Below are 24,487 nucleotides of genomic sequence, written 5' to 3'. Positions count from 1 at the left end.
AGCTTTTTTTTTTTTTTCTATCTGTATAACAGGCCTTTCCTCGTGAAGTTAAATTTCTCGAAGAAACAGTCTTATGGCATTTGCCCTTTTCCACCCCTGTCAAATTTGTTGTCCTTACTCCATGTCTGGGCCTTTTTAATGTTTCCCTGCCTCATCCCAGTGTCCCCACAAAACTGCTTTTGCTATTAACCTCTAGCTATAACAAAAATGAACGTTCAGTGCATGTCCTTGCTTTTCACCAGCAACTCCAGTGCCATAGCTGTGGATTTGGCTGCATGGCCGTGTAGAGCTGTGCAGCTCTGTACTAGTGGGCAGGCAAGCTGGAAGAGCAGTGCCAGCAGGGATGGACTCTTACTCATTGAAGCAGTGAGCTGCTGACAGCAGCCAGCGGTCCCCGATTATGGTGGCTCCACAGAAATGCATCGAGTCTTCTCTCAGGCTGACTTGCCAGGGGATCTCTCCTCTGGAAGCATCTGTTCCTCCCACGATCTTGCTGGGTTTAGAGAGCCCAGGTCTTCCTCCGCACTCTGAACAGAAGCCAAAGCATGATTTGTGAGTACTGTGAGCAGAAGACAAGTGAGAAGAGGCTTCTGCTCTCTAACCAGTAAGTCCGAGCAGGGACAAGTCAGGGCTGAAGTCTGAGATATCTGCCCGAGCCCTGCCTGCGGATCATGGGGTTCCCTGATGGTGTTTGTGCACAGCCATACATGGCCCTTCATCCTAACTGCTGTTCTGCAGCTTGCTCTTAGCAAGTCCTTAGGGCTATGCCTTTCTTGAAGACAGAGTAACCAGCAGGTTTGTGCCTCTTAGCCCTGCTGTTCCAGATAGAAAGTTAATCCTAATTTTAGAAAAATACCTAACATCTGTATCTCCTTGCAGAGTTGCTGGGAGGACTCCTTGGATCTGACAAATCATTTTGTAGACACCAACCTTCCTGAAAGGAACTTCAGTGAGAGGGTGCATGGCTGCTCTTAGGTTACAGCTATCAGCTTTGAACTTCTGGGAAGTACGTGGCTGGCAAACAAAAGCGAGTGATCAACAAGTTAAGCAGTGTGACACTCCTGTGTCTTAGTCCCTGGTCCCTTAGGCCCTGTTCTGGGCCTGAGTCCATGACACTCATCTGTGCTGGTACTGAGTGACTTTGCCAGGCTGCTCTGGGCTAAGACAGGGCAACCAGATAGTGTCACTTGTGCCCTTGGCACTTAAGCAACAGTTGTGTTTGTCACCCTACTGAAGGTAATTTCAGCTCAGTGGAACAACAAATCTTGCAATTGGACCTGTACCAGCTTCTCTTCTTGCAAAGGTTGTAGCCACCCTGCGGTCTCTTACCTTGCGGTCTGGATGCAGGTGCTGGCTCGCTGGCAGCTGGGGCTGGTGAGGTGGTGGGGATTGCTCTGGTGGTGGTGTTGAGCTCTTCAGTGGTGACCACGTTACTGTTAGTACTGGAGTGTATTAGGGGGACAGTACGCGCTATGGAGTTGGGAAAGGGAGAAATAGCATCCAAGATCCAGTCTCTCAGTTTGGTAACACGTGTGTAAACCCCAGGCCGTCTGGCTTCAGCACATCCAATTCCCCAGCTCACGATTCCTGCCAGGAAGAACTTGCCAGATGGTTCTTCACAAACCAGGGGCCCACCAGAGTCACCCTGCAAAGGAAGCCCAGATGGTGAACTATTCCTGGGGATGCTCCAAGCTTGCCACAGCCACCTTGAGCACCACCAGGAAAACCATCAAGTCGTTCACCAAGATCTCTTGTATATATTTTAGTTTTCCACTGCTGCCCTTTGCCAGTGGGATTTTGATCTGAAGAGCTGCCAGGTAGGTCGGTAACACCAGACCTGATTACAGGTCAGCAAATAGAGAAAAGTAGTTGTATAGCCAAAGAAAGCTCCTTGGACAGCAGTGCCCTGCTCTAAGCACTACAGAATTTATCTTCATTTTTCTCTTTTGCAGTCCCTGATCCATGCTTGGATCCAAGGCCTGGCCCCAAACCTTGGTGGGATGCTGCACCCATGGTGTCAGATCCTGCTTCTTGAAGTACTACTTGGTGCGTACAGGGAAGGAAAAGACTCATGCTGGGAGGTGTGCCAGCTTCCCTGGACAATGCTTACCTGGCAGGAATCTATTTTCCCCTCCAGGTAGCCAGCACACAACATCCTGTCTGTGAGGGCATGGCTGTAGAGGCTGGAGCACAGCGTCTGGTCCAGCAGCTCCACTGTTGCTTTCTGCAGGAACTCGGGTTTCACCACTAAATGGGAGAGATGCAACCATTAGCTCCCCGCAGGAAGCCTCACGTGGGACCAGCTTCTTGTGTTCCAGCCCTCCTGGCTGGCCAGAGCATGGCTTGAGTGCCCTTCCCTGGTGCATTCCTGCACCGCTCACACCCCACCATGCCTCCTCTGCCGCCTGCCACACTTTGCTTACAGAAATCCTCCTTGAGGTAGCCCCAGCCAGAGATAAGGCACTTCTTGCTGGTGGGGAAGTGATGCCCAGCATCTGGCAGGCACACAGGCTGGATGTACTTAGTAAAGGTCACAGGTCTCTTCAGCTCCAGCACAGCCACATCGTAGTCAGCTGTGTCTGTGTTGTAGGAGGGATGCGGGATGATCCGTGCGATGCCCATTTTTACTGTGCCTTTGTCCATACCGCTAATGGAGGTGGTCCCCGTGTAAGCTGCCCACATGGCTGGGTCCTGAAACCTGGAAGAGAAACAGCTGGGGCTTTGCAGACCTGCAGTGTCACCCTGCAAACCAGAGCCATGCAAGTGGTGCCACCTCTCGTCCATCCTGCTATCAGCTCTGGGACATCAGCTCCCCGTGTCTTAATCTGGCAGGGAAAGGAAACCAGGCTCGACAAGGCAGTGTGGTACTTTGAGGACTTGGGCCAGAAGACACAGCAGCTTTTGGAAATGGTGCAAGATAGCGTGGCTAGGGCTTACTCAGTAAAGCAGTGAGCGGCAGACACCAGCCACTTCTCCGTGAGGATTGCAGCACCACAGAAATGTTCGTTGTTCTCTCGCAGGCTGACTTGCCATGGGAACTCCCCTCTGGATGCCTCTGAGCCTCCGACTATCCTGGTGGCAGTCTGCATGGCAGGGCGGCTCCCGCAGTCTGAAAGGGAGGAGAGAGCCAGGGCATTGGGATCCTGCCACCTGTGCCTTGGCAATGTGCTTTCTGGGGCAGGTGGGAAAAAAATCTGCCTCAGCTTTGTGCATGCTCCCAGCATGTGCTCAAGTACCAGTACACTGCTAGGGATGTCACAAGGGACCAGACTTTAACCTGCAATTCTGGAAAAAAGGCACTGCAAAGCACTGACCCATCACAGGGTCCTCTCTGAAACTCCTTAAGGCAAGAAAGTCTGGACAGAAATAGCTCTGCTAGTTTCACCAGCTCAGCCACTGCTGAGCTGCTTCCAGCAGCCCATGGGCACGCAGAGATTGCCTCCAGCACAGCAGGAGGCGATGGGCTGGTCCCTGGACCTACACCACCTGTACAGGGTCAGACTGGGTATGTACAGGGTCAGACTGGGTATGCACAGGGGAGTGGTAGCATCACAAGGGGAATGTGAGAGGCTCCATATCTTCAGCAATGATCGTGGGAGATGCCTGCAGGGTGCCTGGGTCTCCTTGTACTCTGCCTCTACCCTTGTCCTTCTGAGCAACCAAGTCTGCGACCAAACCGCATCTCAAGTATGCTCATCAAGGCCCAAAGATAGCTCAAGCTCCACACTGCCGGGGGCGTTGATACGGGGCTGGGCATGCCCTCGTGGCCAGGCTTCTGGGGCAATGCCAGTGGGTGCTTGCCTGCATCCACTGAATGTCTGCAGCTTGGGCACGTGGGAGTCACTGGCTTATGGGAATGTGCTGCTCTAGCCCAACATCGTGTTACTCCTTTGCTGGTGGCAATGGGACCAGCATGTTTCTCAGGTACAATTCCCCTTGTCCTGATGTCGGCATCTACTATTGGCCTAAGAAGTTAAGCTGTCCTTGCAGCCCAGTGCCCAGAAGACTAGCACCGTTACAGCTGCAAGGGGTGACTTGGGGCCTGTCCCCAGAGCCCAGGAGACCTGCTGCAAGGGACTCACCGCAGCCCTTTTCATCAGAGGCATCAGGGCAGTCCTTTTGGCCGTCACATTCTGGGTTTTCTTTCGACACGCACTGCTTGTTGCGGCAAGTGAACAAGTCTCCAGGGCAGCTCCCTGGGGACAGCAAGGCTTCAGTCACTTGTGTCTTCTGCAGACCTCCCAGCAGCTGCCCCCTGGCTCCCCCAGGGGCAACCACCACTGTGTCCGTGCTCACCCTGCTTCCTGGCAGTGCCAGTGTCCCCATGGGATGCAGCCGGCAGCTGAGCTGCAGCTCTTGTTGAGCTTCCAGGGGGAACAGGGGAGCAGAGCACTGGTTCACCAGGTTATGAACAAGATGGGATGCAAACACCTTTTGTATCTGGTGAGGAGGAGGCTAGAGGTCAGGCTGCAGCATGCAACCTGGGGAACTGGGGCCGATCTTTGCCCTGGCAATGCTTAGAAAGGCACAGAGCTCTTCCTGCTGCCTGGCTCTTACCTGATTTCAGTCCTGGTCTGTATGGAGAAACCTCACTGGGACCTGTAACAAAGTAATGGAAGAAATGAGGATCAGCGAGGGCATCCCACTTGGGGTACACAGGAGCTGTGTGCTCTCATGACTGCCGCTCCCAGCCAGGACTGGCAGAGTCTTTGCTTCACCTTTTCCTGCCTGCCTGGCAATTGTTTTCCCTGTCCCATGGCCAGTGGGAGTCCCTGTGGTGAGCTCCCGGCACAGTTCACTTCCTGGAGCCCTTCTCCACTTTGCTCCACCATAGGCACAGGGTGCAGCAGGTGAGCAGCTGTCTATAGCCCTGCAGGCTTTTGGGGTGATCCCAGATGCAGGGACCAGTTCTCAAGAGCTGTGTCAGTGATCGGCATCCCAGGAGCAGGCTCCAAGGTGGAAGTGACACGGGGTTGTTGCCCAAAGCCAAGGTGCACCCTCCGGTTGGGCTGCACAAGGCTCTCAAAGGCCTGGGACTCTGCCCATCCTTGCAGGGAGTGCAGAGGGGGCTGCAGGGGAGCCCACTCCTTCATGTTTTCTGGCCATATTTCTTTTGAAAGGCCTACGATCATGTGCAACTGCACAGTTATTGAGGGAAAAGAGAATTTCAGGTGGTTTCAAAGAAGACTTTACCTATGAGAACTATCTACCCTAGCAGGAATTATTTCTGCAGCTCTGAGGATTGCTTAAGGACTGCTCACAGTTGTTAGTACGGACAGCCCAGCAATTAACCTGCTGAGGTTTGGTTCCTCAGGCTGCAATTTGTGCTTTAGGCTCTGCTGTTGCCCCAGACTGCCAAAACAACTCTTGCAGCGCAGAGAGCAGCAGGACAACGTTAGCACTGGGGGGGGATCTGGGGGCTTCCCATGAAGCTTCCAGCTGTTCTGCAACTGCCAGGAGCTAAGCATGTTTCTGCTGCTGTCTTGTGAAGCACCAGAGCATCTTTTGCAGGTTTGCCTGGGTGCCTGGCAGCAGCTCCATTCTAACATTGCTGCTGGGCATGAAGCCTTGACTGGACATCCGAAGCTAAAGCCCCAAGGCACTATGGCTACTCGAGACAGTTTTGCTGGTATGACCCGTGTTGCTAGCAGCAGCAGCGCAGGCTGCCTTGCTCTGGTTGCCCAGCAGTTATGGGAGGAGCACACCTGTAAGAGAAGCTGAGGATATTGTCCCATAGGCAGCCAGGGAGAGACCCTGCTCGTGCAGGGCAGCTGCCAGGCCATGTCTGAGAGCTTCCTCCTCCGTGGCAGAGCTCAGGGGATGGGAATCCTGGGGGCTGAAGCGGAGGCGGAAACGGACAAGTACGCTCGAGTTCCCATTCCTGCTGGAAGACAGAGAATTACTGAGCACTTTGGCTCCATTAGAAGGAACAGTTTCTTGTGCTAACTGCCTACAGGGAACTTGAGGGAAACAAAACTAATTTGTAATAATTTAAAGCTCAAGTGTCTCTGGAGGTGTGGTCTGGGATGAAACAGTCACTGGCGTTCTGTTTGGCCTGAAGTTCTCCTTTGGTTGAACAAGGCCATTTTCCTCTGCCTTTCTGACTACATTTCCAGTTTAAACAAACCAGAACACTGGTGCAATCCCATAAAAGAATCCGGCCTCAACTTAAAATCAGTTTCTCTTTTTGCTAGTTTTGAACAAGAACACAGGTATGAGCTCACCTTTTTGGTGGAGCTTGTCAAAATGTCCTGAAAACATGAGCTGCACAACCTGCAGAGAAAGCTGCCTACACTCACCTGTAGCCCAGGATGGTGCAACCAGTGCAGCTCCAGTCCAGCTGGGAGTCCTGGAAACTGGACAGAAACTGCAAGGCAAAAACACACACTGGGCAGAAAACCCCTATGAGATGGGTCTAGTTGGTGCCTAGTATTTTTCAGGGAGCTGGAGCTAACTGGAGGATCTTCTCATCTCCACAGGTGGCAGGAGCACCTGAGTCCAGCTCGTCAGAGCACATGTAACCCTGTTCTCACCCTGGTTCAGGGCATGAAGGGCATCTTCCCACCACCTTTTTTTTGCAAGGAGCAGACTTGAGCACACATTTCCCACTCCACAAGTCTCTCTCAGGGCCCTGATGGGGCCTGTCGAAGTGCGACTCAGCCCTGCAGTGTTCCTTGCTGATGTTTAAGAAGCCCCTGAATGAGGACAGCCAAGCTGGGCCCTGGGGAACCGCACAGGCAGGGACCTCAGCAGGATGGGGCCCAGGCCACCCAGCAGCCTCCTGGCTCTGCCCTGGGCCAAGCGAGGGGTGCAGAGCTGCAGTGTGCACGGCAAGCCCAGCTCAACTTACCAGCCTCTCCAGGGCGGGTGTCAGCACCCTGTAATAGTCCGAGTTCTCCCTCTGCAAGCTGCTGTTGAACATGATTCCTTGCAGCTCCACTGTGTGCTCAAAGCTGGTCTCTCCCACGGGATGACAGGCTGCCAGAGAGGAAAGTGTCTGTCGGAGGCACAGAGCGCACACAGAGGTCTAGGGCCATGGCTGGACCCAGCTTTCCTCGCTGTCTGCTTTGGAGCATGGGTCTCTCCATGTCCTTAAGACCCCCAAGTTTCAGCAGCTTGACTGTCCCTGACCATCTCTGGTCAGGGTGGGTGCCACATGGCTGTGCTGGGCTACCCCCCCCACATGCAGGAGGAGAATTTTGAACTTGCAGCTAATTTGAATATTAACACTGCAGATTTTTATCAAGCCTGAGGAAACAGATCAGAATCAAATGGGTACAGCTTGCTAGGGCAATCAGACTGGCCCTGTCCTTGCAGGAACAGGCTGAGGAAATGTGTCCTGGTTATCAAAGCTAGCTTAGAAAGTGATACTGCACAGCCGAGATGTGCTGGTGGGGTCTGCCGGTCATGTCAGGCTGGGCTCCGCACCAGCATCCCGGCCTGAGGTGACATGTGGCCATAGGGCACCAGAGGCAGCAGGAAGGATGTGCGAGAGACAAGGAGATGGTGGTCACACTCTGGAGAGGGACAGTAGGACAAGCAATGGTCAGTGGATGCAAGGAGATGAGGTAGGAGATGGCTGAGGAAGTGACAAGAGATTTAGGAGTCACTGGGAGAGTTTAGAGAGGAATAAATCACATGCAGCACTAAGGATGAAGTGCTTTAGTCAGATGGCATTCAAAATATGAGGCGACTACAGCCTCTGCATTTTGGCTGTGTACGTGGGGAGAGCTGACGGTGTCTTGTCCTCAGAAAAAGGCTTTTGAGAATTTTTGCTATGAGAACTATTGCTGTAAGCTGTGCAGACCATTACTCTTTTGGAGCAGATGATAAACTGAAAGAACGCCCCCGGCTGTGCACTCACCCAGCAGGATCCCCAGGTAGAGGGCCATCACGCTGCCCACTACGGCGGCCACGACGGTTAACTTCCAGCAGCTGGCCTTCCTCCCCTTTCTGCCTGGGACTGGCTTTACTTGGTCCATGCCTTCTGAGCAGCTCTGTGAGTAAAAAGAGGAGGAGGAAAAGGACGTGTCTGGGATGAAATGAGAGATACCAGCCAAGGTTACCTCAGGAGCTCCAACCAGGACATTATCAGAGGAAGTAAAAGGACTGGAAACGCACTGTGTCCCCTGGCCACGCCTTAGGCTGCAGTCAGGAAATTTTTCTAATACATCCAGTTTGTAGGACCTGAACACATCAACCGCAGCGGCCTGTCCCTGCCAGGTGGTGTGATCATGAGCCAGCCTGATGCCTCCATCTCCGTGCTGTGCACAGAGCTTTTGGTGACACAAGCCCTGGGTAAGAGCAGAACTGGTGTCATGGCAGCACGAGGCCCTGCTTGGGGTTCAGCAAGGATGGCACTACCATGGACTGGGCTTAGGATCTTGGCTTGGTCTTTCTGCTCAAGACCATCACCCCTAACAAAGATCCTAAAACCAACTAGTGTCACTAATATCCTTTGGTGCTACTCAGGAATCAGGAATTTGCAGCAGTAGGTAGAATAGTTAAGTTGGAAATCCAACATTTGTCTCAGAGTAATCCTGAAGGCTTGCGAGTAACAGGACTAGACTGTAGTCACGTACTTAAATATGAAACTGCAGGCTGAATAGAGAGCTATGGGGAGAGACCTATTCTTGGTTAGTAAGATCCCTGGTTAGTACTGATCCCTGCCAGTAACTGATCATCACATCCAGTATGTTATCAACCATCATGACCTCACTACTAATGGACAATATTCCTCTTTTCTCCCATCCCTAACCTGCACACAAATGGTCATCCCCAGCTGGCTCAACACAACATGGGGCCAGTTCTCTTCAATATCTTTATCAATGATCTGGACAAGGGGATCGAGTGCATCCTCAGTGAGTTTGCAGACAAGACCAAGTTAGACACGAGTGTTGATCGGCTCAAGGGTAGGAGGGCTCTGCAGAGGGATCTGGATAGCCTGGACCGATGGGCCGAGGCCAAATGTATGAAATTCAACAAGGCCAAGTGCTGGGTCCTGCACCTGGGGTACAACAACCACGTGCGGTGCTGCAGGCTGGGGGAGGAGTGGCTGGAAAGCTGCTTGGAGGAAAGGGACCTGGAGGTATTGGTCGATCGTCGGCTGAATGTGAGCCAGCAGTGTGCTCAGGTGGATCAGAAGGCCAATAGTATCCTGGCTTGTACCAGGAAGAGTGTGGCCAGCAGGACCAGGCAGGTGATCGTCCCCCAGTACTTGGCTTTGTTGAGGCCACACATCAAATACTGTGTTCAGTTTGGGGCCCCTCACTACAAGAAGGACATCGAGGTGCTGAAGCATGCCCAAAGAAGAGATGAGGTTGGTCAGGCAGGACTTGCTTTTCACGAACCTGTGCTGACTGGGTGTGCCAAGGGAAATCTCATCCAGTCTCTTCTGCATCAGCCATTTCCTCCTGATTCAGAAGATGCAGTGCGTGCTTGGGCCCAAACACCGCTTACTGATGCTATAAATCAGTCTGAGACTTCAGTAAACAGGGAAGCTGCAAAGGAACAGCCTTTTCTAATGCAAATCTATCTAGCAATGAAAGGAAAAGAGAGAAGAAAGGCACTCAGGACACAGGGAGCAGCAGAACTGCTTCTGAAGAGCTTTTCAATGATTTCCAAGAGGCATCAGCGGCTCTTTAAACTGAAGCTTCTAGATAAGAGATTTTAAAAGGTCACTTCTTTGTGAGGCAAGAAACAGAGAAGGGGGAGAGGAAGGGAGTCCATCCAGGATGCCTTTTTTTTTTTTTTTTCTAACAAACCTCCATATCTTCTTTTTCAGCTGTAACTGAGCCTGGCAGAGATAGGCACTTTGGGCCCCTGTGTTTGGTTAACAATATCTCCATTTGACAATTCAGCTCTTGCTAAGAGGAGACAGGTAAGAAACATTTTTTTTCCAGTGGTCCCTGTGACCTAAATGCATACAGATGAACAATCCCTTCTCCACTCTTTTAATAGGTTTTGGGGTCACCGGCTGTCTCGCATCTGGGAGCTCAAAAATCTAATCCAGACATGCTGATCAGTGCAAGAGTGGTCTTACTACCAGTGGACTTTAAAGGTAGGACAATGGCATGGGAAGAAAAAAAATAACATCACAGGCAAAATTGTCTACTGCTGTTTTTTAATTGGACAGTACAGTTTAGGTTGATCTAATTTTGGCAGCAAATAAAATGTTACACTATGATAAAAGATTCTTAGAACCCTAGCAAGAAGTTCGTATTACTGATTGCACTGGCATTTTAACTGGGAAAGGAAGTATTTAGAGGCAGAAGCCTACTTAGCAAAGCAATCAAAATTCATCTTCTTTGCTCTCCTTTTAGCATAGGGAAAACTTAATTTCTTTTGAGCAAGTGGTGTGAGTTAAAAGAGAATTACATGTGAAATGAAAGTGCAAAGAAACGTACACCCTTCCTTCCTACCTGCAGTCTCAGACTCTATCATGGGGGCTGTGAATTACCAGGAAGCCCAAGGCTGTGCTGCAAATCAAAGAAATCAAATAACGTCCAACAGAGGTGAGGGAGCAGGGGCAGATGACGGAGGAGAGCACACCCACCTGGCTGTAGCTTTTTTCCGACTGTACCCTCTCGGCTGGTATTTCAGGTGAGTTAACTAACTCAGCAACAATGAATTTCCACCTCATTTCACGTTCATTTGGGTGAATGACCCACCTCATTTCACTCTAGGGTGCCAACAGCTATGCTGGCCATACTCTGCTCCCTTGGTGTCTGGCAGAGATCCCCTAAACGGAATTTGGGTGCAGTCAATGAGACCAAATGTCTGCTTTGGCCCTCTGCCTTAGAATCATAGAATCAGCCAGCTTGGAAAAGACCTTCAGGATCATTAAGTCCAGCCATCAACCTGACCTAACAAGTCCCATCACTATATCACATCCCTTAGTGCCATGTCCACGCCTCCAGGGATGGGGATCCACCACTTCCCTGGGCAGCCCATTCCAGTGCTTGACCATCCTCTCCATGAAGAAGTTGTCTTGTCTTGTGTCCTTTTTAGTTGGGCTGCCTCAAGAAATCAGTGGACACAGAGACCCGTGCCAAGAACCTGATGCATCTCCATCACCCCTGATGATGGGGAAGAGACTGAGGTGGTGTATTTGAAGATGACGTGCTGGACTATAGCACCGCTGTGCCCTTGCCCTTACATAATTTTCTAGGATAAAGATAAAACCCCTCTGGCCAGCAAGAGGGCTTGTGGTAGATGTTCAGCGGAAAGTTCAACTTGTCCGTTTTTCCTTTGGGTGAAATGAAAGTTCTTGAGAATTTTCAGAAGCTGCTGCTGGGTCAGGAAGGAGACGACAGCAGGAATCAGCATCAACAGTTCTCATGGTGCATCTCATGGGGCTTTCAAACCCCCTTGGTTTAAAAAAAAAATACTGTAAAAAGCCAATGCTTATCTTTTGTTAGGAGCCCCAGCTGATTCCATGTTTGTCTGATTTTGTAGTAGTCATTCAATATCTCTGTCCCCAATCTTTGCATGATTTAGCCGCTCATTGTTGATACTTCGGAAGGTTTATGGGGAGAGCAGCAATGTAGCCTGTGGTACTGCAGTAGGTAATAACCATATCTGAAAGTGGGGCTGGCACAGCACATGAGGGAAGACATTACTGGCTGAACTGAAGAGCAGATCAATTCACACACCACAGTTGTTCCCTGGGAACTCCAGTTGCTTCATCCACTGAGGTGCAAGAAGTACCTCCTCTCCTTCGGGACCATTTCCTAGAGGACAAAGTCATCGGAACAGCAAAGTCTGCTAAGAGACTCATTCACCAAGAAACAGGAATGTGCAAGGATAAAAGGAATGAAGTCATGCTTTCTCATATCCCAAAATGGACAAAGAGAAGAAAAAGTTGCATATTACTTTTTTTGACGTCTGAATTTATTATTGTTTTTAATTATCATATTTTTTCAACTTTTAATTTCTGCTTCCCCCCCCCCCCCCAAACAGAAAAGCACTAATGAACAAAGGTGAGGTGGGCTCTTGTACTACATTCAGTTCTAGTCATCTACATTCCATGTCAACAATTTAAGCCAGAAGAAATAAAAAGATGATTTTGATGACATGTAAACCAGAAGTCCATCTTGCAAGAGCATAGTAGAGGGTGGAGGTTTTTTTTTTTGGTGCCAGCATATACAGACCAACATAAAGGAGATGAGTAGCAAGGAGCTATATATGTTGAAAACATCTTTCCATTAAAAACAGATGAGCAAAAAGTGATTTTTTTTGGTGTGGGCAGAAATCAGGAGAGTGCCAACTGTCAGAGAAACATGAGTTTCCGGTAAGAATGTTAAGAAGAAAAAACACATTTATGGATTTTTCTCAGAGTAAAAATTGTGAGTGGTTATAAAATATAAAGCCCCTGAGAGCGGGGGGAAAACTAAGTGATCTGAGTCCTTCCAGTCCAGTATTACTGGGCTTTCTTCTCACTGCTCCAGTTTAGCAGAGAATGAGTGTAAGATGTGCTACAGAGAAAGCCAACAAGAACTGCCCAGTGAAAATAATCTCTGTCTGTCCCTAAAGATCTGCAAAGCAGCTCTTGCAGCTCTGGCTTTGTTTCTTCCTCGGTCTGGATTTTGCTCCAGGGCAGCTTGAGTCATTTCATAGGACCTCCATGAAATTTTTTCCTTAACTGATTGAGACAGGGAAAATTTAAGATATGAAGTGGAATGGTGTAAATATTCATTCGTCCCTGATATTTCTTCTAATCAGCCAAACTGGCACTAACACCAGTTCTTTTCATCAAGGAGAAGACAGGAGCAATGCTGTGTGCAAGCATGGGTGTGTGCTTGTGCAGAGGGTCAGGGGCACATTATATACAAGAGGAAGGACAGGAGCAAGGAAGGACCCTCCTGGATGTCTCTGAATGCCTTGGGCACAGGTGACAGACGCCCCGCGACACGTCTCTGTTTCAGTGCACACGGAGCTGTAAGACTGGCCCAGAACACACAACGGCTCAGCACAGATTGTGGCAGTGCCCGTTTTTAGGTAGAAACTGGCTTCTTGCAACATGGGACGGCACCTGAGGTGGAAATATGATGGTGACCTTCCAGCACGGTGCTGAAGGCTAACTAACCACCGACGGGGCTTGCTTTTTCTTCCTTTACCTCCCCATTTCCCTGCTTCTTGTCTTTCTCCACTCAGTATTTCTCTTTCTTTGTCTCTGCTGTGTCGTTCACCACCTAAGGTCTTTCCCCCAGCCCTCCCTGCCCTCTCCAGCTCTGCACCCTTACTCTCCCCTTTAGAACAGGAATGCCCACTCCCATAACTCACAATGCTTTGCCCCAGGCTCCCTCCTGCTTTTCTTCAGCTTTTTCTGTTCCCTTTCTACCCTCAGCAGCAGCCCTCCGCCATGAGGACATGAATCAAGCCTCACGAAAGCAGGAGAGGGACTCTGTCAGGACAAGGAGTAATGGATTAAACTAAAAAAGAGCAGATTTAGATCAGATATAAGAACGAAATTCTTTACTCAGGGGGTGGTGAGGCACTGGAACAGGTTGCCCAGATGTGGCTGCCCCATCCCTGGAGGTGTTCAAGGCCAGGCTGGATGGGGCTTTGGGCAACCTGATCTGGTGGGAGGTGTCCCTACCCATGGCGGGGGGGGATGGAATTAGATGATAAGGTCCCTTCCAATCCAAGTCAACCTATCTATAACCTTCTATGATTCTCCTCCGGTCTCTTGACCAGAGGAAGAAAAACAAGGAAAGACGCACAGAAAAGAAACACTGGTAAATATGTCTTCAAAAGTGAATTTAATTTACTCTGCAACAGATAACGAAAGAAAACCCTAATGACCCCTGAGGGCAGCTTTCAGACTGCTTTTGAGTCTTTGTGTTGCCTTTCTATATTCCGCTGTGTTTGGATGTTTTATTCTAACACTACAATTATAAAAAGCCAGTTTACTGCAGCCATTTGAAGAACCAAGTGTTAAAAAAAAAATTGTTGCCTTTATTCTGCATTAGCTTGGTACTATTACAGGGTAGTCTGGCTCTCAGCAGAGCAATGCTGAGTACTGCAGATTGACAAGTCTTCAGACATCAAGGTTGTAAAACTGTCTCATGGTCTAAGGTCATGCCTCCCCCAAACAGGGCTTTTGTGAAATGATGGTGTCGGTATGAGAACTATGTGACTTGCTTGAGGCAGACGACAAGATCAGCAGCAAATCTACCTGCAGTGTCAGGAAGTAATGAGCACTTGGTCAAGGGTGAGTGAAGGACTAGTGAGTTTATCACCACCGTAAGACTTGTGGTGCTTCAGAGGAGGAATATAGCAGAAGCAGAACCATCTTTCTCCAAAGAAAAAAAGCACAAAACGAAAAATTAAACTCCAATGTGCCTCACTCATCATCATTCAAGATCACACATGTCAGAATAACAAATCACATCTGGGCCAGCAAACCATAAGCTTGAGCAGAAGAGAGGAGAGAGTCACTTGTGGTAAGTGAAAACAGAAACATGACCAGAAGAGATAAAGATGTTGGTTAGCAAACAAGCCTGCTAGCACAGCCCAGTGGTGAGAACAACGAAACCCAAATGTCTCAGTGAACATGGAATGGAATGGAATGGAATGGAATGGAATGGAATGGAATGGAATGGAACAGTTCACTTGGAAGGGACCTTCAAAGATCATCTAATCCAACTGCAAGAAAACAGGGTTAAGCACTGTGATTTTTCTCCTTGTAGCTGGTAATTTAATTGTATGTAAATAGAGCTTTGTAACAGCAGTTACTGACAGAAGGTAGAATATTTCCCCAGCAGTAGCCAGAGGCTGGATGGTGGTACAATGACATGTCAGTCTGGAGAGGCCAACAACCACGTGCCGGTTGCCATCAGCCCCCTTTATGGCTCAAGGGCACCCCAAGGTTGCACCAAAGTGGGGCTCCAGAGAGGGGAGGGAGTGTTGGAATAAAACCTTTGCATTGTGATGAGCACAATGTCTTAATTCTCCTCATTAGATGATGATATGCCGTGAAAACTGTACATGAAGAAACAGCAGCCAGCTGGTAGAACACAAAGAAATGACAGAGCGCCTTGGTGTCACCCCAGCTGGAGTGAACAGTACCTTCATGAGCAAAGACAAAGTGTCCATGCATAGCAGACGGACAGGCAAGCCAGGTTTGGCTAACCTGGCCTTTCTGTTTCACGTGGCATGAGCATCTCCTGCCGCCAAAGTGGTTCCTTGAACCACCTAACACCATGTTTAATCCTTTTGCTTTAATGCATCTCCAACCTCTGTAGCCGGCGCATGTAGACCCATGTCCCCCACTTCTCTGTGGGTTAACCTTTAGGAGGGTTGTGCTGCATCCAAAAGTCTACACCCTACTGCCACACAGAATGAAATGCTATCACCCAAGAGGCTGTAAGCCCTGGTCGAGGACACCTCTTTTTCTATTCATGTTAAGTTAGGAAAACGCCACCAGCGCTGTCTGCCTGCGGACTGCGAGCGTCTTGCAAGTGAACAAGCCTGCTCTGGGTGTTACGAGCTCCAGTGATTCTGACTCGAATGATGCAGGTTTAGAGATGATCCTGAATACCTGCTCACTTGCAGCATCCTTTTTGGAGGTGCATCTGGTTCAGCTGTCGTCCTGCACTCAGCAAGCCTAGTGACACTGTGCGGGCCTTGTTTATTGTCTGTTTTGGACTTCAAATGTCTCTCAATTTACAGGTAAGAAGATCCTTTTCCTGCCTGCCAGCTCTGCAGTCTCAGCTGCGACATGACAGGCTGAGCTGCCCAGTGCTCGTATTATCACAGTAACAAAGGCTCTAACATCATTTCCACTGTGGAGACACTCAGCCCCTGAGCTCTCCCCTTGCTGAGAGAGGGCCGGGCAGATCTGTACCTGCAGTTGGGTTTTGAACTTCAGCTATGTGTTAGAGAGCAAAATAAAGGCTGCCTTCCTCCCCCTTGACTGTGCTGCCTTGACCACGTTACAAATAGTAAATACTGAATACACACAGGGAGTATCCAGTAAGCAAGAAGTGCCATTTTTGTCCAATTACTTTTCACAATAGGAGAACAATATAATTTGATACTTTTCAGCTCATGAATGGCCAAGGAAAGCTCACATGCTTAACTCATGGCATTTCATTTGGTCACAACCCCCCTAAATGTGCTGCCCTACGTTGGCTTCAGAGGCTGCAGCAAGTGAAGGGAGGTTATCAGCTGCACCTGGTGAAAATACTGGTGTAGATATTGGGACCAGAGCATGCTGGAGGAGCAGCAGGGTGCTAAACTAGATGCTTTCATTTTGCACGTAACCACATTTTGTTCTTTCTTACCACCTTGCACAGATTTGAAGCAAGGTGTAAATCACGTTTTTTGCTACCTAGCTTCAGCCCTTGTTAGAGCTTGACAGACAGGCATCGATATTCATGTGCATAAAACCCTTGTGCTACCCTGAAACCTGTCATCTGTAGTGCATGGTTCCCTCAAAGACAGAATGCACATAGAGAACCCAGCTAGTGATGACTGAGGAGCATTCAGGCTGGAAACTTGCAGTGCCTGAGGTGATGGGATTTTTGCCACTGACTTGGGAGGCTGCAGAACGAGACTCCAGACTTAGTGGTGCGGGACAGTGCCATCTACTAAACTCAGGCGCTGAGGGTGTGTGACCAGCCAGGGTCAGCCCTCCTGCCTGAGGGGACCGTCCCCGAGCACAGGCTGCGGGACACTGGCACACATGGGCTGCTCTGAGCTGCCTGCAGGGCAGCCTCGTGGCTGGAAGACAGGTTGGGTGCAAAGCAGCACGACAGCACTGCCAGGCCCTTTCCTCCATTTGCGGGGACTGAGCACCATCCAGAAACGCTGCAGGTACATTTCCTTTAGCTCAAACAGTAGTGCTGTCCCATCCCTGGAGCCCGCGGACGTTGCTACAGGATTTGTCCCGTGCCAAGGTCAAAACCGTACACACCCGTGGCTGTCCCACCAACGCGCTTCATATAGTGACAACGGTGCCTATTTCAGCGCTTACGTCTGCATCATTGCTAAACCCGCACTTTTTATTTCCCGTGACGTAACCTGAACTTTCTGGACCGTAATTCCTTATAGCTTTTAAATACCGTAAATCACGCTCTGCATTTGTTTTCCAGGGTACTAAGGAAATTAGGCATTTCTCCTCACCCAGTACTTTCGGGGAGGAGGTTCCAGAGACCATTCTCCTGTGAAACCACAGCTCGCCCATCAGGCCACACGTTTGGTGTCGGTGGACACACACCGGTCAATAGCCACACGATGAAACACCCTACAGAAATAAATTATCCCGGGGAAACCCGGCAGAAACGCGCCAAACTTGTGGAGATTCAACGGTGAGCACATTCCTGTGAGAGTTTTGGCTCCTTCGCACTGACGGGCGGACCGGGTCCCCTCCAGCATCCCTGTGTCACTTGTGCGAAGCGCCCCCAACCTCAGCGCCGTCATTTTAGCGTCAAAAAGCACCGAAACCGGCAAGGCGAAGCCTCCCGAGCGGTAACTCACCTGCTCCGCTTCGCCTCCTGTCGCGGCGCCGTCCGGCCCCGGGCCTCGCCTCCCGCCCGGCGCAGCCGCCCCGCCGGGAGGGGCGAGAGGCGGGGGGCGGCCGGGCCGGGCCGGGCCTGGCCGGGCCGTTAAAGGCGCAGGGAGGAGCCGGGGCCTCCCCCTCAGGAGCTGGCTCCTGAAGCGATGGGGATTCGCGCTGGCAGCGCTGAATTTGCCCCAGTCGCCAGAAGCTGTCAGCCCCACACAGTGAAACCATGGGGTGATGGATTAACAAGCACGGTCCGTGCAGGTGGAAATCGCTGAAGGGGAGCACTTGTACAAAAGTCCCTCAGCCCCTTGGCCAGACATCCATACTGCTTACTGTACACACTTTATTTATCACCGTAACAATCTCTGTGTGAGGAAAATGCCGTACCTGCTGCACAGGGACAGGCAGGGCTTACCCAGCATCACACATACTTGCAGCAGGGGCCAAAACCGGGCAGGGATTTCCTTGTGTGGAAGCTAACATTTGAGCCTTTTGCCAAGACGTCTTGAAAGATGAAAATCACATCAAAAACTGAGAATTGGTTGTGTTTCAACCTGACTTTTTGCCTGCTTTTAGGCACAGTCAGCATTCACCTGCTTGCCATTTCTCATCCCATAGGCTCCTAAGCGAAGCACGGCAGGAATATAAAATGTTTTTATTATTATTATTATTATTATTTTTCCCCACTTATAAAAGAACTGTAGAGGCTTCCCTGAAGTTAGTTTTGAGAAGAGCATATTCTTGTGTTCCTAACATATTCCTGTCTAATAGGAGATCTCCAAACCAAGCAGAACTCTGCAGGGCCTTCCTACCCTCCGGTAGATCAACATTTCCCCCAGCTTGGTGTCATCTGCAAATTCACTGAGGGTGCACTCAATTCCCTCATCCAAGTCATCCATAAAGATATTAAAGAGGATGGGCCCCAGCACTTGAGAACACCACTGGTGACCGGTTGCCAGCTGGATTTCACTCTGCTCACGACCTCTCTCTGGGCCTGGCCACCCAGACAGTTTTTAGTGTACCAAGTGTACCTGTCCAAGCCATGGGCTGCCCATTTCTCCAGGAGAATACTGTGGGAGACCATGTCAAAGGCCTGCTGAAGTCTACGCAGACTACATCAACAGCCTTTCCCTATCCACCAGCCAAGAGTTGTATTTAAACAGAAAAACTTGAGATTAAACTTCAAAATACCTCATTTACATGAATACAGTTCTCACAAAAAGAAAAATACCCTAGAGCCTTATGTTTTATACATCATAATACACCACATATAAATACACCATAACCTTATGTTATGCTTCAAGGCTAAAGAGTTTCAGAGCTTTAGATTTTAGTTCATCATCACTATTTTTCTGTTCAAGTAACTTTCTTCCAACCTGTACTAAACAACAGCATTGGGCTTGTGAAGACTGGACCTCTGCAGTTCATCATGGTGAGCAAAAAGCTCTCTTATTTATGTGTGATATGCAATCTATATTCCCTTCAGGAAAACATACACACACAAAAACAAACAAACAAACAAAAAAACCACACCACCACCAAAACAAAACAAACAAAAAATAAACCCAACAGGTCATCTAATTTTGGACATGTAGCGAGAGCTACAGAGTTTAGGCTACAATGAGCTATAAATATGAAACTCAGGTTTGTCTTTTAGTTCTAGCTGTGGCATAGCTGATGATCAAGGCTGTCCCTGCCTGTACATCCAGTGCCATTAAGTCATCAAGGCCCTTGGTGGTCCCGAAACTCCCCACCTAGTCACATGCACAGGCAAGATAATGGACTGGTTTCGGTCAATGAACTGACCTGAAACTGGGCAATCAAGAAGATCCTCACTAAAAAGTATTTGAGCAATTAGTGCAGGAGCTCTCTGGAAAGGAATCTCTCACTGCCCTGAGGTCAACCTTCAGGCAGCATCTGTGCATAGACCGGCTCCTGTGCTCAAAGGAGCTACCACTCTGGGTGGAAAATAAAGCCTTTCCTTACAGAGATCCCCTTAGGTGGTTCGTGCTGTAAAACCAAGCAAGAGGTAAGCAGATAAGATGCTTCTAAATAGTCAACAGAAACTGTGCCTGTGGATGCAGAAACTATGCAGTGCATATTTTGGAAATGTTTTAAATGTAATTAAGATAATCAAAAGTGACAGAACATGCATGTGCAGGACTGCTCATAGAGCCACAGACCGGCTGTACGGTAGGAACTCAGCAGAACAGCAGCTCAGGGTCTCATCCTGAGACATCCTTCTGTTTGAGTGATTTGACTCCCTATGAGAAATTACCCTGTGCCAAAATACCAATAATTTATTTTTTAAACAAATGCTCTGTCCATATTTATGCAACAGATACAGGAATAAAAAAGGCACTAAATTTTTTCCTTATTCTATTTCTGTTCTAATATGCAGATGTATATCTAAATCTAAATTACAATTTCAACAGGACGTGCTACTACAAAATAAATGTGACTTTTCTTTGCTTAATAGCAACAACAAAAATAGTGATGGCGCTACTAGTTTAGTATTTGCAGAAGTTTATGCGGTACATTTGTTTGTTGGTAAAGGTATTGACGTGATAACTATGTTTTGTTCCCAGAAAATACTGCCTGTCAGCATTTTAGGATGAATTTTGTAGCCAGACTGAATCTTAATATTTATTATCCTTTATTTAACACAAAACCAGTCTTTCTGGTTTTGAGCCCTCTTTGTCTGAACAGAAGTAGCTGTTCTGTCATTCCGCAGCAACAGTCCAGAGAGAAAGGCTGTTTAGCTGCAATGCTTCCATCCTTCCTTGTCTTCCTTCTTCCAAGGTAGGTGACAAGAAATTTCTTAATTTTTGTCTTTTCAGCTATATTGCACATGTAAAAGGAAAATGCAGGACATACTGAACACCAGAGTTGAAATGCACCTGTTTTCAACTTGCACCATTCAGATGGCTCTATGACTTGCAATTTAATTCATTAGAAACTTAGTATTTTTTCACAGGGCCTGTAAGTACCCACCTTCCTTTCCAAGCAATAACACAACATGCAACTCATTGGTTGTATCTGTACAATAATCCCATCAAGGGTAGAAGCAGAGGCAGAAAGGAAGTTTGATTACTCGTTTAGACAGACTTGAAATGCAATGGGCAAGACTTGAAAGTCAATGGACAAGAATTTTGCATGGAACCCATCTCAAGACTGAAGCTAGGAGCAGCTTTTGAGATCTTTTAAATTACAAAAGACAGTTTATCACATTTTAATGCAAAGAATAAAAAGTGAACTGGATTTCAAATGTAACGATAAAAAATAGCAAAATTCAGTTCAAAAGTTAAGTAACTTTATTTTACAGTTTTAGAAAATCTGTACATTTTTAAACTAAAACAGGCTAAGGTAAATTCCAATGTTTTTAAAAAGCAAAACAGAAGAAAAAAACCACTGCAATTTCAGTTGATTTTTTTTTTTTTAAGAATTGTTTTCTTTTACCATATACATGTATGCCTGAAATAGGCTAAATTACTCCATGGAAAACAAAACAAAAATCACTCTGCAGAAACCCTTGGGATATTTCTGATCTCTCGTCATCAGATTCTGTTCCTCCCACTGTTAATTATGAAATAGGGTTTTCGCCATGATACATCACAGAGGGAAGAAACAAATCTACATTGATCACTGGAGATGCTATGTCTTACAACGTATTTACACATATAAAATTATATATTATGATATGCTGTGCAATTGGCTACATGACTAAATCATTCAGATGGAGGGGATGAGATCAAAACCATGATGAGCTCTATAGTTATATGGGAAAGAACCCACCCAGACTGAATGGAAGATCTGATGCAAGTGTTACAGTAAGACCTACAATGTCAAAACCAGAAACGTTCACCAAAAGTGTCTTTGACTACTTGGACACTCCTTTTTCTCCTGGGCTTTGCAATGGCTCTATTCTACTGTCAGCAGAGGAAGACAGTAGTAACATGACATATGTTCAGTTCTTTATTATTGTTTGCAAACAATAATAACAACTAAAATCTTACTTGTACCATAGATACAAGATACTTGTATCATAATTACAAGTCACAAAATTACTGATTTATCTATCCTTGTAGATACCATGCGCTGGTTTTGCAAACCATCATCTAGCAAATACCACGCCTGCTACAGTTTGCTTGAAGGGAGAGAATTACAATTCACACCAGGCAGTCTACAATTCAGTAATCCAGTGAATTAAAACCACGGAACTAATATGCATACTGTATGTGACTGCCTATCTGACAAGATAAATGAGAGGCAAGATAAAATCAGGGAAGGATATTCATTTTATCACCATACCTGATGCAACGATTAAGGAGTGACTACATCTTTATAGGGAACTAAATTCCTTGTTCTTTGGGTCCCATCTGCGTTTCATTTTGACAGCTTCAGTGCATGTGGCATTCCTAGCCACCGTGCAGGAAAAACATTTGAATGGAGCTTTTATGCCACAATCTTGGTACCCTGGCAAACTTTCTTAGCTGGAATTTTATTTTTTATGCTTTTATTTTTATTTTTTAAGGGGCCAATAGCAAAGAAGATTTTAAAGTAACCAAAATGTATCAGCTTTTGAAACACAAAAGCTTCCTTCAGCACCTCATGAAACAAGAGTGTAAAAGTTTAGCTCTCATGATTATAAAGGTATGCATTTGCAAGCACTAAAATTAATAACCACTTAAGTTTGCAGTCTTCATAACACTAGCCTATACACAATTAATTGAACATTATTACAAAGACCTTCCACAAAGACATTGGACTTTTTAAACTATTCTACTATATTACCTCCTGCTCCCTAAAAGAAGCTACTAACAAGCACCCAATAAACTAGCATTAAACAAACGTGTAGTTTCCTCTCTAGTCTTATCTCAAATTCTCTTTATACTGCTCTTTTTGCCTGCAGTCTCCCATCTGATCCACATACAAAGCACCGGTAATTCACTTTTAATAAAGTAATGCTAATGTTGTTCAAACACTGCTAGCACGTTAATAGATCCTCAGTTCCTCCAGCACTGCACAATATGAAAAAGTGAAATAAAGTGATAAAAACAGTAAGTAGATCATCCATAGTCAGGGTTGCAAATCTGCATCTTTCTTTAAGAAAAGTGGTTTTGCTTTCATATGTTGCCAAACCGAATATATTGGGAGCTTGCATGCACTGTCAGTGACTTCTAGGATTGAAAAGATTCATTGAAAATGTTAGAATGAGACGGTCCCACACAACAAATGCAGCATGTAATCCAGGAGTCAGGGTGGGCGATGGTATCTGATGGTTAAGATACGGAGTCAGATAATGTTAATGGACTAGTGCAGAGAGTGCTACGAGTGCACTATGAAACAGGGACTTCCCCGTGAGGCGGTTGATGCCCCATGCCTGCCAGCGTTCAGGAGGTGTTTGGACAATGCCTTCAACATGCTTTAGCTTTTCGTTAGCCCCGAAGAGGTCAGGCAGGTGGACTAGATGTTCTCTGAAGGTCCCTTCCAACTGAACTATTCTATTCCAATCTTGAGAGGTGAGTGACAAAGCACGAGTTGAAGACAAACAGGCAATAGCTATTTGTGCTAGCACATGCATACCACTGTCATTAACTACCAGTTAGAGAGAAATACGGTTACCTCCCCCCCATAGACTTGGTCTCATGCTTATTACTTAAATGTACAAAATCAAAAGATAAGACTTCTTATCTTAGTAGAAGGAGCACTGCATCTATTTAACAAGTGCTTTGACGTAGTTTCTGCCTATAGAACTCATGATTTTTAAATTAGTAAAACACAACCAAAATATTCTTTGTAAGAGAAGATGCGTCTTGGGACCAGTGCTGTTTAGTATCTTTAACAATGACATAGACAATGGGATCAAGTGCACCCACAGCAAGTTTGCAAATGACACCAAGCTGAGTAGTACGGTCAGTCAATACAACAGAAGGAAGAGATGCCATCCAAAGGGACCTGGACAAGACAGAAAAGAGGGCTCATGTGAACCTAATGAGGCTCAACAAGTCCAAGTTGCTGCACCTGGCCTGGGGCAATTCCAAACATGAGTACAGAGTGGGTGAAAAACTGAGAGCAGCCCAAAAGAGACGGACTTCGGGGTTCTGGTGGACAAAAAGCTCAACATGAGCCAGCAGTGCGTGCCTGGAGCCCAGAAGGCCAACTGCATCCTGGGCTGCATCAACACAGGAGTGACCAGCAGGTGCAGGGAGGTGATTGTGCCCCTCTGCTCTGCCCTTGTGAGGCCCCACTGGAGTGCTGCAACCAGGTCTGGGCCCCCAGCACAAGAAGGATGTGGGGCTGTCAGAGCAGGTCCTGAGGAGGGCCATGAAGATGATCAAGGGGCTGGAGCACCTCTCCTATGAAGGAAGGCTGAGAGAGCTGGGGATGTTCCATCAGGAGAAGAGAAAGCTCCAGGGTGACCTCATTGCAGCCTTTCAGTATATAAATGGTGCTTTCTAAAAGATGGAGAACAGCTTTTTGCTAGGGCAGACATTAATAGGACAAGGGGGAATAGTTTTAAACTGGTAGATTTAGATTAGATGGCTGGAGGAAATTCATCCCACAGAGGGTGGTGAGGCACTGGACCAGGCTGCCCAGAGAGGCTGTAGGTGCCCCAGCCCTGGAGGTGTTCAAGGCCAGACTGGATGCAGCCCTGGGCAACCTGATCTAGAGGGTGGCATTCCTGCCCATGGCAGGGGGTTGAAACTATGTGGTCCCTAAGGCCCCTTCCAATCCAAGGGGCCCATCCAATCCCATCCTATTCTATGATTCTAGATTCTATGATTCAATCCAATTCCATCCTATTCTATGATTCTATATTCTGAATTGCCAATCACAATGCTTTCCTAAATGTCCTAGTTTTTCCTCAATGTGCAGCCCTTACAGATTTTATTTTAAAACATCACAGACCATATGTCAAAAAAAAAGGCACCACCCCCACAGGCTATGGACAAATGTTTGGATCTGCCAGCA

General features: G+C 47.7%; 2 protein-coding genes across 15 annotated transcripts in view; one reads left to right on the top strand and one right to left on the bottom strand.

The window, feature by feature from the left end:
* Positions 1-17,616, bottom strand: part of TMPRSS9 (transmembrane serine protease 9) — a 23,703-nt gene extending 6,087 nt beyond the window's left edge. For 2 of the 5 annotated variants that reach the window (XM_080566183.1, XM_080566187.1), the window contains exons 1-12: positions 17,485-17,616; positions 7,865-7,997; positions 6,851-6,978; positions 6,300-6,367; positions 5,706-5,884; positions 4,558-4,599; positions 4,083-4,196; positions 2,938-3,109; positions 2,424-2,698; positions 2,111-2,247; positions 1,330-1,645; positions 356-527 (exon numbers count right to left, since the gene is read on the bottom strand). In XM_080566183.1, coding sequence (XP_080422309.1) covers positions 356-527; positions 1,330-1,645; positions 2,111-2,247; positions 2,424-2,698; positions 2,938-3,109; positions 4,083-4,196; positions 4,558-4,599; positions 5,706-5,884; positions 6,300-6,367; positions 6,851-6,978; positions 7,865-7,982 — 1,721 coding nt within the window. In that variant the 5' untranslated portion in view covers positions 7,983-7,997; positions 17,485-17,616. The remainder of the gene's footprint in view (positions 1-355; positions 528-1,329; positions 1,646-2,110; positions 2,248-2,423; positions 2,699-2,937; positions 3,110-4,082; positions 4,197-4,557; positions 4,600-5,705; positions 5,885-6,299; positions 6,368-6,850; positions 6,979-7,864; positions 7,998-17,484) is intronic. The other 3 variants (XM_080566184.1, XM_080566185.1, XM_080566186.1) reach the window with 3 other exon arrangements.
* On the top strand, positions 1,667-24,487 carry LOC308182152 (uncharacterized protein). Of its 10 annotated transcripts, none has more exons than XR_013941682.1 (3): positions 1,667-2,046; positions 9,785-9,880; positions 9,961-24,487. XR_013941682.1 is itself a non-coding variant. In XM_080566288.1 (3 exons), the coding sequence occupies exons 1-2, from the start codon at positions 8,798-8,800 to the stop codon at positions 9,788-9,790; spliced, it is 528 nt and encodes a 175-aa protein (XP_080422414.1). In that variant the 5' UTR covers positions 8,005-8,797; the 3' UTR covers positions 9,791-9,880; positions 9,961-24,487. The 10 variants fall into 10 exon arrangements, 1 of the variants encoding a protein (XP_080422414.1); XR_013941683.1 differs by lacking the exon at positions 1,667-2,046 and adding an exon at positions 3,119-3,505; XR_013941684.1 differs by lacking the exon at positions 1,667-2,046 and adding an exon at positions 8,005-9,676.

This window comes from Anser brachyrhynchus, assembly GCF_964034855.1.
Source record: "Anser brachyrhynchus genome assembly, chromosome: 23".
In the NCBI taxonomy this organism is placed as follows: Eukaryota; Metazoa; Chordata; class Aves; order Anseriformes; family Anatidae; genus Anser; species Anser brachyrhynchus.
Note: the sequence above shows the minus strand (reverse complement) of the source record. Positions and strands in the feature narration are given on the sequence as shown.

Excerpts from the sequence above, each read along its gene's own strand:
- LOC308182152 (XM_080566288.1), top strand. The coding sequence starts at position 8,798 with ATGGGGCCAGTTCTCTTCAATATCTTTATCAATGATCTGGACAAGGGG.